General features: G+C 49.3%; 1 protein-coding gene across 2 annotated transcripts in view; it reads left to right on the top strand.

The window, feature by feature from the left end:
* LOC147887965 (uncharacterized) overlaps positions 1 to 12,560 on the top strand; it is a 36,686-nt gene extending 24,126 nt beyond the window's left edge. For both annotated transcript variants that reach the window (XM_087393655.1, XM_087393654.1), the window contains exons 2-5: positions 11,494 to 11,601; positions 11,717 to 11,791; positions 11,888 to 11,967; positions 12,081 to 12,560. In XM_087393655.1, coding sequence (XP_087249781.1) covers positions 11,494 to 11,601; positions 11,717 to 11,791; positions 11,888 to 11,967; positions 12,081 to 12,232 — 415 coding nt within the window. In that variant the 3' untranslated portion in view covers positions 12,233 to 12,560. The remainder of the gene's footprint in view (positions 1 to 11,493; positions 11,602 to 11,716; positions 11,792 to 11,887; positions 11,968 to 12,080) is intronic.
* The last annotated feature ends 573 nt before the right edge of the window (positions 12,561 to 13,133 follow it).

Genomic DNA, 13,133 nt, shown 5'->3' with positions numbered 1-13,133 from the left:
TCTCTAGCTGTGCCCTCTCTCCTCATCTCCACTCTTCTCCTCTCCCCTCTTCATATTTTGTCACAGGTATGATTGTTTGACTTGACCTAAGGCTTAGAGACTGACTTACGTAGCTTGTGCCTGACCATAGTCACAAGACGTCCATTTTGTTGTTCGAGGTTTCGACAAGTTTCGTTTCGAATCTTCGGATGAAACGGATAGGTTTCGAAATGATACTTGATATATACAAGGATAGGGGCAGATAAGACATGTTATATTCAAGTTTAGAGTGAACAAAGAGAAATACAAGTGTCAAGTCCTTAGTCAAGACACCCAGTGTCTAGGTAATCCAAAACACAAACACATTCAGAATTCAAGTCTTCTTTCTAAAGTTTCAAATTTAGACCAATTAATATTTATGGAGTCAAAACTTAAAAGCATATTGACATTGGACATTGGATTTTAGCATCTAGATATATGAACATCATTGATTCATTGAAATTTGAATCTAGATATATGAGTCATTACTTTCCAAAATGTCAAGTAAATATAAGTTCCCAAAATAGACATATGAAATAATAAGTTTCCAAAGTGACGAGTTGTAAGCTCAAACTTCAAAGCTCCAAAAATGAGTAGCATGAGTGATAACAAATCATAATTTGAAACTACTGAGTGCTCACTACTCTCTCTACCAAGTTCACTATCACTATTTGCATCTTAATCTGTGGATTCTGTGCCATCGGAACTCTCTTCCTCCTCTACCCTTGCTACCATCTCCTCAAAGGAATCACTACTATGACCACTAGTAGCAAGGGTACGACCACGATCTCGTTGGCGTCTATAACAACGTGGTAAAGATGAACTGCCAATGCTTGCAATCAAGGGTGGTGCACTAGTAGATGCTTGTGCAATAACCCTTGATTGCGAACGTGTGACGCGCCGAAAGCGTGCCTCATCCTCTCGAAGGAAATCATATGCTATATCCTCATCGCTGCGCCTTTGGATGAATGATATATCAATATTCTCCCCTCGAGCCAAGCCTCGCTCAAGCTTTCTTAGAACTTCAGGATCAACCTCTTTCACCTTCCAATGTAACACTTCAGCCCCTTCAGCCCCACTGGTACTTTCTTTGTCTTTGAACTGCTCCAAGAGACGAAGGTTGGCATTTACATAGACTAACCTATCAAGCTGTGATGTGCTCAATCTGTAACATGATACATCACATAAAACATAAATATTTTGAACCAAAACAAGATTGAAAATGCATCTAGATTCTAATTAGTCATGATTTGTAAAATTGGAGAAGACTCAAGACTCAAGAAATGCATCCAACCATTCATAACTTATAAGTTGGATTACCTATTTCTTTTCTTAGTATGGATGTCCGCACATATGCTCCATATGCGCTCAGCTGATCCACTAGTACAATCCTGTGATAAAACTCGAAGAGCTAATCTTTGCAAAGTGGGAGTAAGTCGCCCATTTATCTCCCACCATGATACAACAAATTTCCTTTGCTCTAGACTCATAGCCACGTCTTGCCTGAATTGGCTATGGTCATGAACATAGAGGACAGACTGTCTTTCAATCCTATAAGATGAGTCATGGACATCACTTTATTTATTTTTTTTGCCGAAAAAATAGTGCTGATTATATTACTTCGAAAAAACAAGATACATGGGGTCAGTTTTGCAGATGACGGGGCTGCGTTCTCAAATCGGACGCAGCCCTAAGAGGAAACAAAAAGCTCTCTCTCACGGAGGGATCAGGCGGGTGTGAATAAACAGCCAAAGAGGCGGTGAGTAGCGCCACTGAAGGCCCTGAGAAGTATGCTTGAAGAAGAGGCCTTGCGTATCCCAATCTCGGAGGAAACGTCTCCGCTTCTCCCGGCCAGCCTGGGAATCCCCTTGGATCTGGTCCCACTGGCCTCTGAGCATGTGGATAATCTCGCTCCAGATGTCGGCCATGACCTGAGCAGTCGAAAGAGAGGTACCTCCGAGGATCTGCGCGCAGCGCGAGGTCCAAATGTGCCATCCGACGATGCTGCTAATGATCTCCCAGACTGGCTGCCTCACCTGAGATCCTGTGTCCGCCTCTGCCAAGTGCTGCGGGATGCCCTCAAGCGGCCCCCAAGTCCCCTGTGTGATAAGGAACATAGGGTCCTGCGGGCCTGCCTCGAACAACTAGTGATAGCCAGGTGTGGTGCTGCACCAGCAGAACGCGCCCCAAGCGATCAAACCTAACTCCGGTGCTGCGCGAGTAAGGATCCTGAAGGCCCACCTCCACACGTCCTGGGCGCGAGTACAGCTCCACAGGCAGTGCTTTGGTGACTCCTTGTCCTCATGACAAATCTGACAGAGTCCATCCTGACCAATCTGCCGCAACCAGCTCCCCACTGGAAGACCCTTGTGGGCGAGTAGCCAAAGGAAGTAGGAAATCTTCCGGGGCCGCCAGCTCTCCCACAAGGCCTTCCAGAAGGCCTGCAAAAATAGCCTGGAAATACCCTGAGAATACCAACTGGGCCGCTGGGTGGGCGGTCTGCTCTGCATCCTCCCGAGAACGCTCCTGCCCAGTTTCGTGTTGTAAGCGAAGAAAGGGGTCGGCCCCTGGTCTGCCACAACCTCTGGCCATCTCCACTCTCCTGGGTCCCAATCAAGCTCTGACAGGGCCCGCCCCTCCCAAAGCCAAAGGCGCCATGACTGCAGCTGATCTTGCTCTATACGACAAGGCCTACGACACGGACCCTCTGCCACGAGAGAAGGGGGTCGATGAGCGCACCCTCACTCCTGAGTCGGCCGTCCCCCAAAACGGCGAAGGAGACAGAGGTGTTGTCCAGCCGGCCTGCAACAACCAGTGGGATGCCACGAGGGGTGAACTGTCCAAGCCAACGGGCATCACCAGGCATGAGGATCTGAATCTCGGGTGGAACCAACCAATCGGCAGGAATCGCTCCATCTATCTCTGTGCGCCTCGCTTGAGCTCCACGGACACCTCCGGCTGCGGCTGCTAGAGCAACGGTCTCCAAGTGTCTATAAGTGTCCCTCCAAACTCGAAGGGATCGGGCAGGCCCCCGCATCCAGCCGTCCCACGGGATATGTGACCTCTCCCCCAGCTGAAGGCCCAAGGCATCTCTGACCAGATCGTTCCAGATGAGCGGCTGGCGGTCGATCTCCTCCTGACTGCTAGGAGGCGACTGAGACAGAGTCGCCTCCAAACCGTGAGCAGGCTACGAATGAGCGGGGAGCGGGGGTGGGTAAGCGGTGCAGAGGTGAAGATCCATCTGAGGGACGGTAGCCACTCTCCTCCTCGGCGCGAGGTACAAGAACTGATCCCCTGCTGAAGTAACATCTTCCACGTTTGCCCCCCCGGGGTCAAACCGCGGATAACTAACTTGCCCAGCAGGGCCTGACTCTGAAGCTCAGGATCAATGACCCCCAAGCCACCCTCAACCTGCGGAAGAATGACTGTGCCAGGCTACCCTGGCTCTGGTATCTCTGAGACCATCCCCCCCAGACCATAGGAAATTCCGGACCATCCTCCTGAGCTGTGCCACGCAGGATCTCGAGAAGCACCAACAAGAGGCCACATACCAGGCCGTGGCCAGGAGAACTTGGTTGACTACAAGAGCACGACCTGCAAGAGAGAGCTTAGCAGTGCTCGACAAAGGACAAGTTTAGGCTTTGCTAAACCACTCTAAGAAATCTTTGTCCTATAAGGTTTCTAGCTCAAAGCATCCAAAGAGCTCCAAGCCAATTCTTCTTTTCTGGTTTATCTCCCATCTCTAATTTTCAAGTCGTCTCAAAGGGAAGCCACTATGGCTAAGGGAAGGCTAAAATGGCAACCGGAAAGTAGACATAGCCAACTTCCAAGTATTTCCAACCTAGCCAATAAGTAAATGAGAAGGATGATGAGTGGCATCAACACGTACTGTGATGGCCATGACAAAACCAAAAGAAAGTTTCCATCTTTAAAGAGGTGTTAGCTCTTCTACTGCAGCAGCATTTTCTCGTGAGGGGATGTGTATCCAGTTTGCTTCATTACATGGTGATCAAGCATGTGCACTTTTGATACAATGGGCTTATAGCAAAAGAGGCCTATTGTTTCTTTCCTCCTTGTGAGGTTCATCTTGTAAAGTTGAGTTACTTGAAAAATAAGGCCATGCATATTCAGCTAACCTCTGTTTGAGACCAGCCCCTCTGTAAGTGGTTGCTATTTTCTTTTGAATGCAGAGCTTTCAGCCAGATTGGAAGCCTGTCTAATCTTGTAGTTTGGATCTCGTGCATTTTTACGAATTTCTTGTTTTGGTTATTATAAAATGGACCCCAAGACCTCCTCTTGGTCGGTAATGATGTGACCCTCTGTTGTCCTAAGACTCCGGAGCTGGTCACCTGCTGCCCTCTGACTATGCGTCCTGAAGAACTCTTTGCTCATCCGGTCGCCCTTCCGAGCCCAGTAAGAGAGGGAGGCGTGATAAGAAAACTCTGAGCGACGTTGGAGAGTCTCCTCAAGAAGGGCACTGGCTCGAAGGGCCTGGATCCGAAGCTCCTCCGAACCCGGAGCTGCCTGCTGGAGCCGCTGAATGCAGGCGAGGTCCCTACGAAGAGCTCTCTCTCTGCCCCACCACTCTTGGCGAATCTGAAGGGCTGCAAGCTGGCAAATCTGGTTGGACTCCTGCAGAGCCTGCGCCACCGACTCTACCAGATCCACGCACTCGCCCCAATCTCTGTCCCAAAGGCTACCGATACTACTGCGCACCTCCTCCCTAGAGAAGATGGAATCAGGAATCCTGCACGAACGGGGAGGAAGGGATTGAGCTGCCGAGTCTAGTGACAAGAGCACTGGCGCGTGGTCGGAGAGTGTCGTCCTTGGCACTACACCCACCTGACCACCTCTGCTGATGGCCCAATCACTGACATAAAATCTGTCCAATCTCTCCAGGACTCTGCCCCCTTCCCTGCGGAAACCCCACGAGAAGTCCAAGCTCCCGTGCCATCGGCGGAAGGACGGGTCTCTCCAGCTATCCCTACCTCCTGTCGCGAAGAGAAAGGAGTCCCAAGCGGACTGCTCTGCGTGAGCTATACCTGTAAACTCTGGTCCTCTGCCCTGCTGGTCCTCCAAAGTCTCCAGATTGTTGAAGTCACCTCCAACAATCCACGAATCCATGTCTGGGAGAATATCTGTGAGTGTCCTCCAAAAGGTGGCTCTGCGTCGGAGGTCTGTGGGTGCATAGATGTTGAGGATTCCTATTTTGGAACCCTCCAACTCTAGGCCAACCCAAAGTGCACGGCCTGGGATCAACGTACCATGGCCAAAAACTCCCTGGGCAATCGACTCGCAAACGGAAGTGCAGACACCGCCACTCCTCTCCTGTGCACCGATCGAGGGCTCCCAATAAGTGTAAGAGCGTCCAGGGAGGATCTTCCCACAGCTACGGGTATGAGCCATTGAAAGCTTATGCTCCTGGAGCAGGAGTATATCCAAGCGACCAATCACTGCTGGTTGAAGTTCCTGTCTCAAGATGAGCTTCCTAGGACCACGGGTGCCAGAAGAATGAAACCCGTTCACGTTCCAGGAGATAAGGTGTAAGCTCATGATGAGGACTGGTAGGCTGCAAACAACTGTGTGCTCGCGGCCGAGGTCGATGAAGAGGCTAGTAGTTTGGGATGAAGGCGCTGACGCTTCTGTGAGGGTTTGGAGGGGGAGGCGGGGTCATCCTGCCCGTTCTTCAAAACTTTTAGCAGAGGCGTGAGGCCTTTGGTGCCATGGATAAACGCTTTCTCGAGCCAACTCGAGATCTCTGAGGTAGTCATCCCGTAGAAGGCGCGAAGTTTCTGTGGTATCCAGGGTTTGACATCCTGGGGGAGGGGCCACGACAGAGGGGGCCTGAGGATCACAATCAATCTGAAACGCTTGGTGGCGCATCGCCACCGCAGGCGCACGTCACCCTCGGACCACTGAGTCTCGAGAAGCTGTCCACCCGTCGGGCCTATCCAGGAGCAAATCTGAGCGTGCGTCTGCTCTCTGAGAGCCTCCTAGACCGAGTCGTCTGTCCAAATCTCGGTACCGTCGCTGAGAAAAGTGAAAGCGAAGCTGGGGCCATCCCTCGGGGCCAAGGTTGTGATCTTCCCATCCGCCCCTTTACGGAGCAGGAAGATACTGATGTCGAGGCAAGCTGGGAAAGTCCCGAGGTCGGCCACATCCAAGTAATCCCAGGGACCGGACCTGAAGAAGTCGCGAGGGAGCTCTCTCTCCTGGAGTTAAGGCCCGCCAGAATCTGCAACTGAGGGGGCCGGACTAGCAGATAAGGAAGGCTGCTCCAGGGGTGGTGCAGTCTCGGGGTGCCCTACCTGTGGTGAGGAAGGGGAAGGAGGCTGTGGGGTAGGAGACACAGACTCCACGGAAGCGACTAGTGGGGGGGCCGGAGGTGGGGGAGTGGGGGCTACACGCGGTTGAGAGACCACCGGTGAAGCTGACATTGCGGAAGAGCTGAGAGGGGCGGGGGAGGAGGGATGGGGCTGGGGTTGGGACTGAGGCTGAAGAGGAAGAGGCGGGGGTTGAAGAGGAAGAGGCGGGGTTGATGCTGAGGGATGGAAGAAGGGGACTGCGGCTGAGGTAGGGGTTGGGGCTGGGTGGGGGGGAGCTGGGGATCAGGAGAGAGGGGGACCTGAGGCTGCGAAGGGCGGGTTACAGATGAAGAGGAAGCTCTCCCTAGACCCTGGGGCGGCTGCCTGTCAGGTCGCTGAGGCACTGCTGCAGGCTGGGTAACCTCTGCCTCCTTGCCTTTGTCAGAAGTCTTCTTATTCTTTCCTCTTTTTCTTCTGACCTCGGTCCAGCCGCCAGCCACCTCTGGACCGGGCTCCGGCTGCCTCTGCTCAGCGTGACGTGGCTGCCTGGAGGGAGGGGGGGGGGGCGGGGGGGGCCGAGACGGGTTGGAGAAGCGTGGACAAGCAGCAGCCAGGTGCCCAAAGCCATGACACCTCAGGCACTGGCCTGGCTGCCCTGTGACTACCATGCTCTGAGTAATGCTGCCAGCATCTGTCACAATCTCAATCACTGCAAGGAGGGACGCAGGATCTGCCACAGCCACACGGACTCTGGGAGCTCCTGCCGCAGCAACCGCGTCGACAAAAGTGTCATGCATCACCCAGCCAAAGTGGGAACCTAGGTCCCTGACTATTGGCCGCAACTCAGTAGCAAGGCCTGGAAATACTAGCGTCACTGGGTGGCGAGGTATGCGGAAACGAGCATCAAAGTCCGCTGCGCTGAATCCTCGGTACCAAGGGACTATCATGATGATCTTTCCATCCACAGATGTGGGGGAACCAGCAATCAGGTTGCTCGCAGCTTTCGCAGTGGAGAGTTTAAGCCAGAAGATGCCCCTTCCCATAAGGGCCACCTCCTCGATGTGGCTATCCTCTAGCATAAGAGTGGATTGAAGCCAATCCCTGATGGTTGGTCTGGAGGGAGAGTGTCCAATGACTCTGCCATAGACTGAAGTGTGGGCAAAGTCATTGGCAACCTGTTGTACCCGGGACGACTGTTGCTCTGTCAAGATCACACGGTAGGCTTCTGGAGAGGGGGGGTCCGGATGGGCCTCCGGTTTCGGGCAGGGAGCCGCCATACCGCCAAGACAGACTGCGAGACCTCCGATGAGGAAGAGGCTGCCACCAAAAAGGGGAGGGGGCTAGACGAGGGATGGAGCCTGGGTGTGGAAGAGGAAGAGGCGAGGCGAGGCGACGACGGAACGGTGGCGAGGCGGGGCTGCGGTGGGTAGTGGCGAGGCGAGGCGGGGCAGAGGAGGAGGTGAGGCGAGGCGAGGCGGGACGAGGCGGGCGGGATGTGGCGGGTGAGGTGAGGTGGAAGCGGAGGAGGCGGGGCGAGGCGAGGCGAGGCGGAAGAAGAGGGGGCGATGGCGAGGCGAGGCGGTGGGTATAGGGCGGAGGCGAAGGCGAGGGCGAGGGCAAAGGCGAGGGCGAAGGCGAGGGCGTGGCGAAGGGAAGGGCGAGGCGACGGCGAGGCTGGGCGGAAGCGAAGGCGGTGGCGAGGCGATGCGACGGGCGAGGGGCGCGAGGCGAGGCGAAAAGGAAGGTAGGGAGGTAGAGGCTATGGCGAGGGGAGAAGGCTCGCAGGAGCAGCGTTCATGGACATCACTTTAGTGTTAGATAGGAATTAGGATAATGATTCATGAAGTAGACTTTAAAGGCATGCATGCCAGAGTCAAAAGAGGTTGCAAGTAAAAGCTAATTGATCGTACAATATACTAGAATCAAGAATCAAGATACTTAGAAGTTAGTACTCACATTCCTTGCTCTTCAGAGGGGATAACCGTATCGACATAGGATGTCCATCCATTCATAAGAACAATATTGGACCAATGACTTTCCTGCTTGTACAATGGATGCACCATGTAGGAAACAATATGGATTGGTTTATGAAACCAGTTCCATCTTTTTGTCCATATGGCACGAAGATCATCCACCCTGTAAATTGCAATATATTAAATTTCAATACTATGTATAAATAAACATTCTCTAAATTCTATGTAGTAGCTCATGAGTCATGATAGAATCATCAAAGAGTTCGCATACCTATGACTTTAGAGAGATCTACAGTTGAGCATACTCTCTTTAAGCTTTTGCATGTAGTGATAAAGATGACTCATTGTACTTCCCTCATGGTCGAGGCTAAGCATCATTGAATATAAAAAAACACAATTGGGTTTACCTAGTTGGGGGGGGGGGGGGGAGCAGCCTCATTCTCCTCCAGTCGGGTGCTGGTGTACTTGTCTCTCTCTCTCTTTTATTGTCCTGTTGTTATGTGGCATGAATGCATTTAAAGTTGTGGTATTTTTATGTGGAATTTATAAAAGTTCTAAAATTCTAAGTTTATCAAGTTATTGGACTGAAAATCATGCTTCCGTGTAAGCACGACTCTTACAGTTCATGAGAGAGATGTAGAACCCGCAATAGATATATTTCTGTCCAAGAGACCTCCTTGCTGCCCTGATGTGCAGCCAAGGGTGAGGCCCAAGCTTCTCCTGACTCCCGTTCTCCTTGCTGCCCTAGAAGACAGCCAAGGGTCTTGATTCCTGTGGGCTCTTTGTCTGCTGCTAATGCGCCACCTCCCTTGTCCTTGAACTGGTTCCTGAGGCAGGCCTCCTGCAGCTCCAATTTGCTCCTTGCTTGGATCCCTAATCAGTGAGTTGTGAGACCCCAAGTGGGCTCCTTTTAGAGGCCCTCAAGGGCCAAAACTGGTCGACGTGCAGCCCCATAATAACTGACCCAGCCAGTTTGTAAACCCAACTAGGCTGGTCTGTTACACTGACCTGTGGGCACCTTTTTGCTGCCCTAACAGATCCGCCTGGTCACGTGGCAGGCAGACACTAGCCCAGGCCATCCTGTGCCCAAGTTGGTGTTTATACCAGGCCGTATGCAGGCCATTACTGCTCCAAACAGGCACAGACCTGCTCTGTCTATCCTTGCACTGTTCTGGACATGTCCAGCCCTGCTCATGCTCTGTACAGGCACCTGCAAGCATCCACACAGTAGGCGCATCTGTGCTATACATTCGCGTCAGGGTCCCATGATCTGAACATCTCTTCTCCTGCGCAAATCTGCTCTGTATACCTCCTGACATACACACGTCTGAGCTGTACCAGATCTGTCCTCCATAAGAGCTCCATCCTGCCAGGTATGTTCTGCCCACATGGCAGCTTGTGTGCTCCCATGTGGTAGCCACTTTTCATGTCTTTTCTCTGTGTGTGCCAATGTGCTTTTCCAACAAGGTAAGGATGTGGGTGTGCTTACACTTGATTCTTCTAGGCATGCAAACTTTGAGGATAAATTTTTCGAGGCGGAGGTGAGTATCCAGCATTGTATGGTCTCCCTAAAGGAAGAAGATATGGAAGACCACACAGACGATAACAAAGGATGCCAAAGTAAACTTACACACAATGACAAGGAGCAGCTTGTGCAGCATCAACAAGATATGTATGACAGATTCAATCCTGAAGCTACATCACAACGCATTCAAGAGCATGACAATAGGGACTATGGCCACAACTTTCACATACCTAAATCCCTTTACTACTGCTCACTAGGTGAGTATACCCGGGAGTTAACCCAGAGCAAAAGATATAACCAATACAACATCATAATCGAAGGATCACATAGTAAGGCAACTTGAAACAGTACGCCAACTTCAATTCTGCTGTTGGAGAGCTTCAGGGATTCTATTTTTGTAGAGAGATTGATAACTTTGGCAATGGATAGGAAAAATCGTGAGAAAGAGATAAATTCTGTTTTACTGCCTTCTCTATATGCTGAGGATATTGCAAAAACTTTTGTTCTACTAGTAGCAAGTGCAGATGATACTGCTTTGGACATTCAAATGAGCTTGCCTTGTTCTTGGCTAGGGCTGTGGTAGATGACAGTCTGGCTCCTTTAGACCTTCAGGAAATCAATGAAGAACTCAAGCATGAGTCACTTGGAAGTCACTCTACCAAGGCAGGCCTTTCCGCTTGACATGCAGGGGGATGTTGGGGTGGTAATTCTGGTTTGGCCATGGATGATACCAAAGCATGTGTGACGATGCAAGTCTCTTTACTGAGTTCACTCCCAGATGATTCTAAGAATTTAGAAAAGATTGGTATAGAAACATGTCAGCATATGCTTTTCAAAGTTGGAAATACTGCACTGAAACCTGCCTTCAAGGAGGATTCATTTTTGTCGAATGAAGGCAGGCAGTAAGGGATCTATGGGCAAATTTATGCAACATATAGGGTTTTTAGGGATGCAGTTTTACAAAGGGATATTTTTGCATCCAGTTGGGCATCAAGCACTGGTTTTCTCCTCTTTGAAAGAACAAGGAGTGTCTGCTGATATGCAAAACGCTGGCAAAGAATATTGGGAGGAAGGAGGGTTTAGAGTGCTGAAGACCTTACATCTTGAGTTTTATATCTGTACATTTAGCTCTCGAGCACATCTCATATGCCAAGCTCTAGAAGTCAAGGAACCAGGTTGCTTGTTTAAAGACCTCATGCTGTTCATGTGGGATTTCTACCTTGGCACAGTAAGAAATAACGATGGTAAATTCCTTGTACAGTTCCAATATGAAGGAGAGGAATACTGTGACCAGCCTAGTACCAATCAGGAACGAAGTACTTAAAAAGGATGCAGGATCATCAAGTGACAATGCTATTCAAGCAGGGGATCCGGCTGGAATTCAGTCTGCTACAGCCATTGTGCTCCCATCAAAGTAAAGATGCTTCTGGAGCCCAAATACAGCAGCTATAATGAGAATGATTTCTCCCCCTTACTCTCTCTTCTGCTCTTCTATCCCCTTTCTCTAATCTGCCCCTACCCCCTTTTCTACATAAAATGTGTTACACTCTTTCATTTGAGGTTCACAATGTTGTTTTTGCATCATGTTTATATGCAATAACCTCAAGAGCATGGTTTTCACATGTTGTCGGCCTTCAATTGTGTCTGAATAAGATATTAATTTCTGGTACAGGTATAATGGGATATGTGGCATGGTGACAAAACTGGTCAGTATATTGAAGAAATTGGATTCTATGGACCCTTTTCGGATAAAAATGACGGAGCAGCTACTGGAAAAATTGTAAGGTTGATGCTTGTGATCTAAAAAGGGGAGGAACTCTAGGTTTGCATTCTTTTCTTTTTTTAATACACGATGACTAATTTTGAAACATCAATGTTCTGCTGTCAATTTGCAGGTATTCAATGGGTGTAATTCCGAGCAAGAAAAGCTTGGCTCTTTGTGATAAATTGTCAGTGTCTTCTTTCTGTAGGTGAGTTATCTACAATTCTGTTTGGATGTGTTTAGACTGGATAATGATTTGGTCATATGCTTCATCATTTCACTTCCGATTTTTTGCTGTATGCAGAAGGAGGTTGGCTGTAGTGATTGTGAGGCTTCGCTTGGCTGAACATCTTCAGGAGGCTGTCACATTCATTGAACAAGGACGTATCCTTTTAATGTGAGAAGGGTTTTTCGTACCCTGATTTTGCTCTTCCTTTTAGTTGTATTAAGAATTATAAGCCTGAACTATTTTAAACTTTCCTTAATGTTTAATTTAGATGTTAGAATTGGACCGGAGACTGTGACAGATCCTGCTTTTCTTGTTACTCGGAACATGGAGGATCTTGTTACATGGGTGGACACTTCAAAAATTAGAAGGAAGGTGTTGCAGTACAATGATCGGCTTGATGATTACGATCTACTGAACTAGTAGCACATTCTCTTTTGTAGACCATGGGAATGAGCCAACACTTGGGTCAACCTTTCCTTCATGCCTGGTGAAACAGAAGTTTCTTTCTTGTGTTACACTTAAGAAAGGAAAAACCTTATTGCTGCCTTTCATTTCAATTTGGAAGGACTTTTAGCATTGCCAGACATCAAGCCCTTAAATGGTAATTCTGTGTATTGATATGAGAGCTTAGATAATAATCCAGAAGAGGCTTATCAGGAGCCGTTTGAGATGCATCAACTATTACAATCTCTGGCAAATCTTGTGGCCTGAATGCATCTGAAGACAAAATGGTTGGGCTTCCTTAGTATACTGGTTGTGCATTCTTGATCAACAATATCTGTCTGACAATGTTTTCTGTTTTACATGTGCTTCCTAATGTCCTTGACTGAGAGAGATTGAGCAGGGTAGGAAATATTGTCATGTTCTCATTGCTTATGTTAGTCTCATAATGAAGAGGTTACTCTTTCTTCCTTTTCCCCCCTAAAACAAGTACAAAAGTGGCTGCTTAAGTTTTTCATACAATCATAGTGCTTGCCTCCACTCCTTTGGAAAGGACAGAAAATGTAGGAAGGTAAGGTGCACCTTTTTTTGATATGGCATGCACAGTATTATACCTCATTATATATAGGATTATGTATATATCCCCCCCCTTCCCTGAAAACTGAAGCTAATGTGATTTCCCTGGCCCGAAGATCATGCATGGGAACTGTGTAGCTAAACTAGCCTCCAGCTAGATCTAGTTCACAGCCTAGTAAAGTAGAAATGGCAGCAAATGAATGCAAAGATAAAGGACAGCATATAGGTTGCGGAAATTCATGAGCTGAACCATCAAAGTACCTGGATTTGTGTGTAGATCCATAGCTAGTGAGGGGCTACACCA

The sequence above is a fragment of the Dipteris shenzhenensis genome, chromosome 22 (genome assembly GCF_047967505.1).
Source record: "Dipteris shenzhenensis isolate YYH24624 ecotype China chromosome 22, Dip_SZ_1.0, whole genome shotgun sequence".
In the NCBI taxonomy this organism is placed as follows: Eukaryota; Viridiplantae; Streptophyta; class Polypodiopsida; order Gleicheniales; family Dipteridaceae; genus Dipteris; species Dipteris shenzhenensis.
Note: the sequence above shows the minus strand (reverse complement) of the source record. Positions and strands in the feature narration are given on the sequence as shown.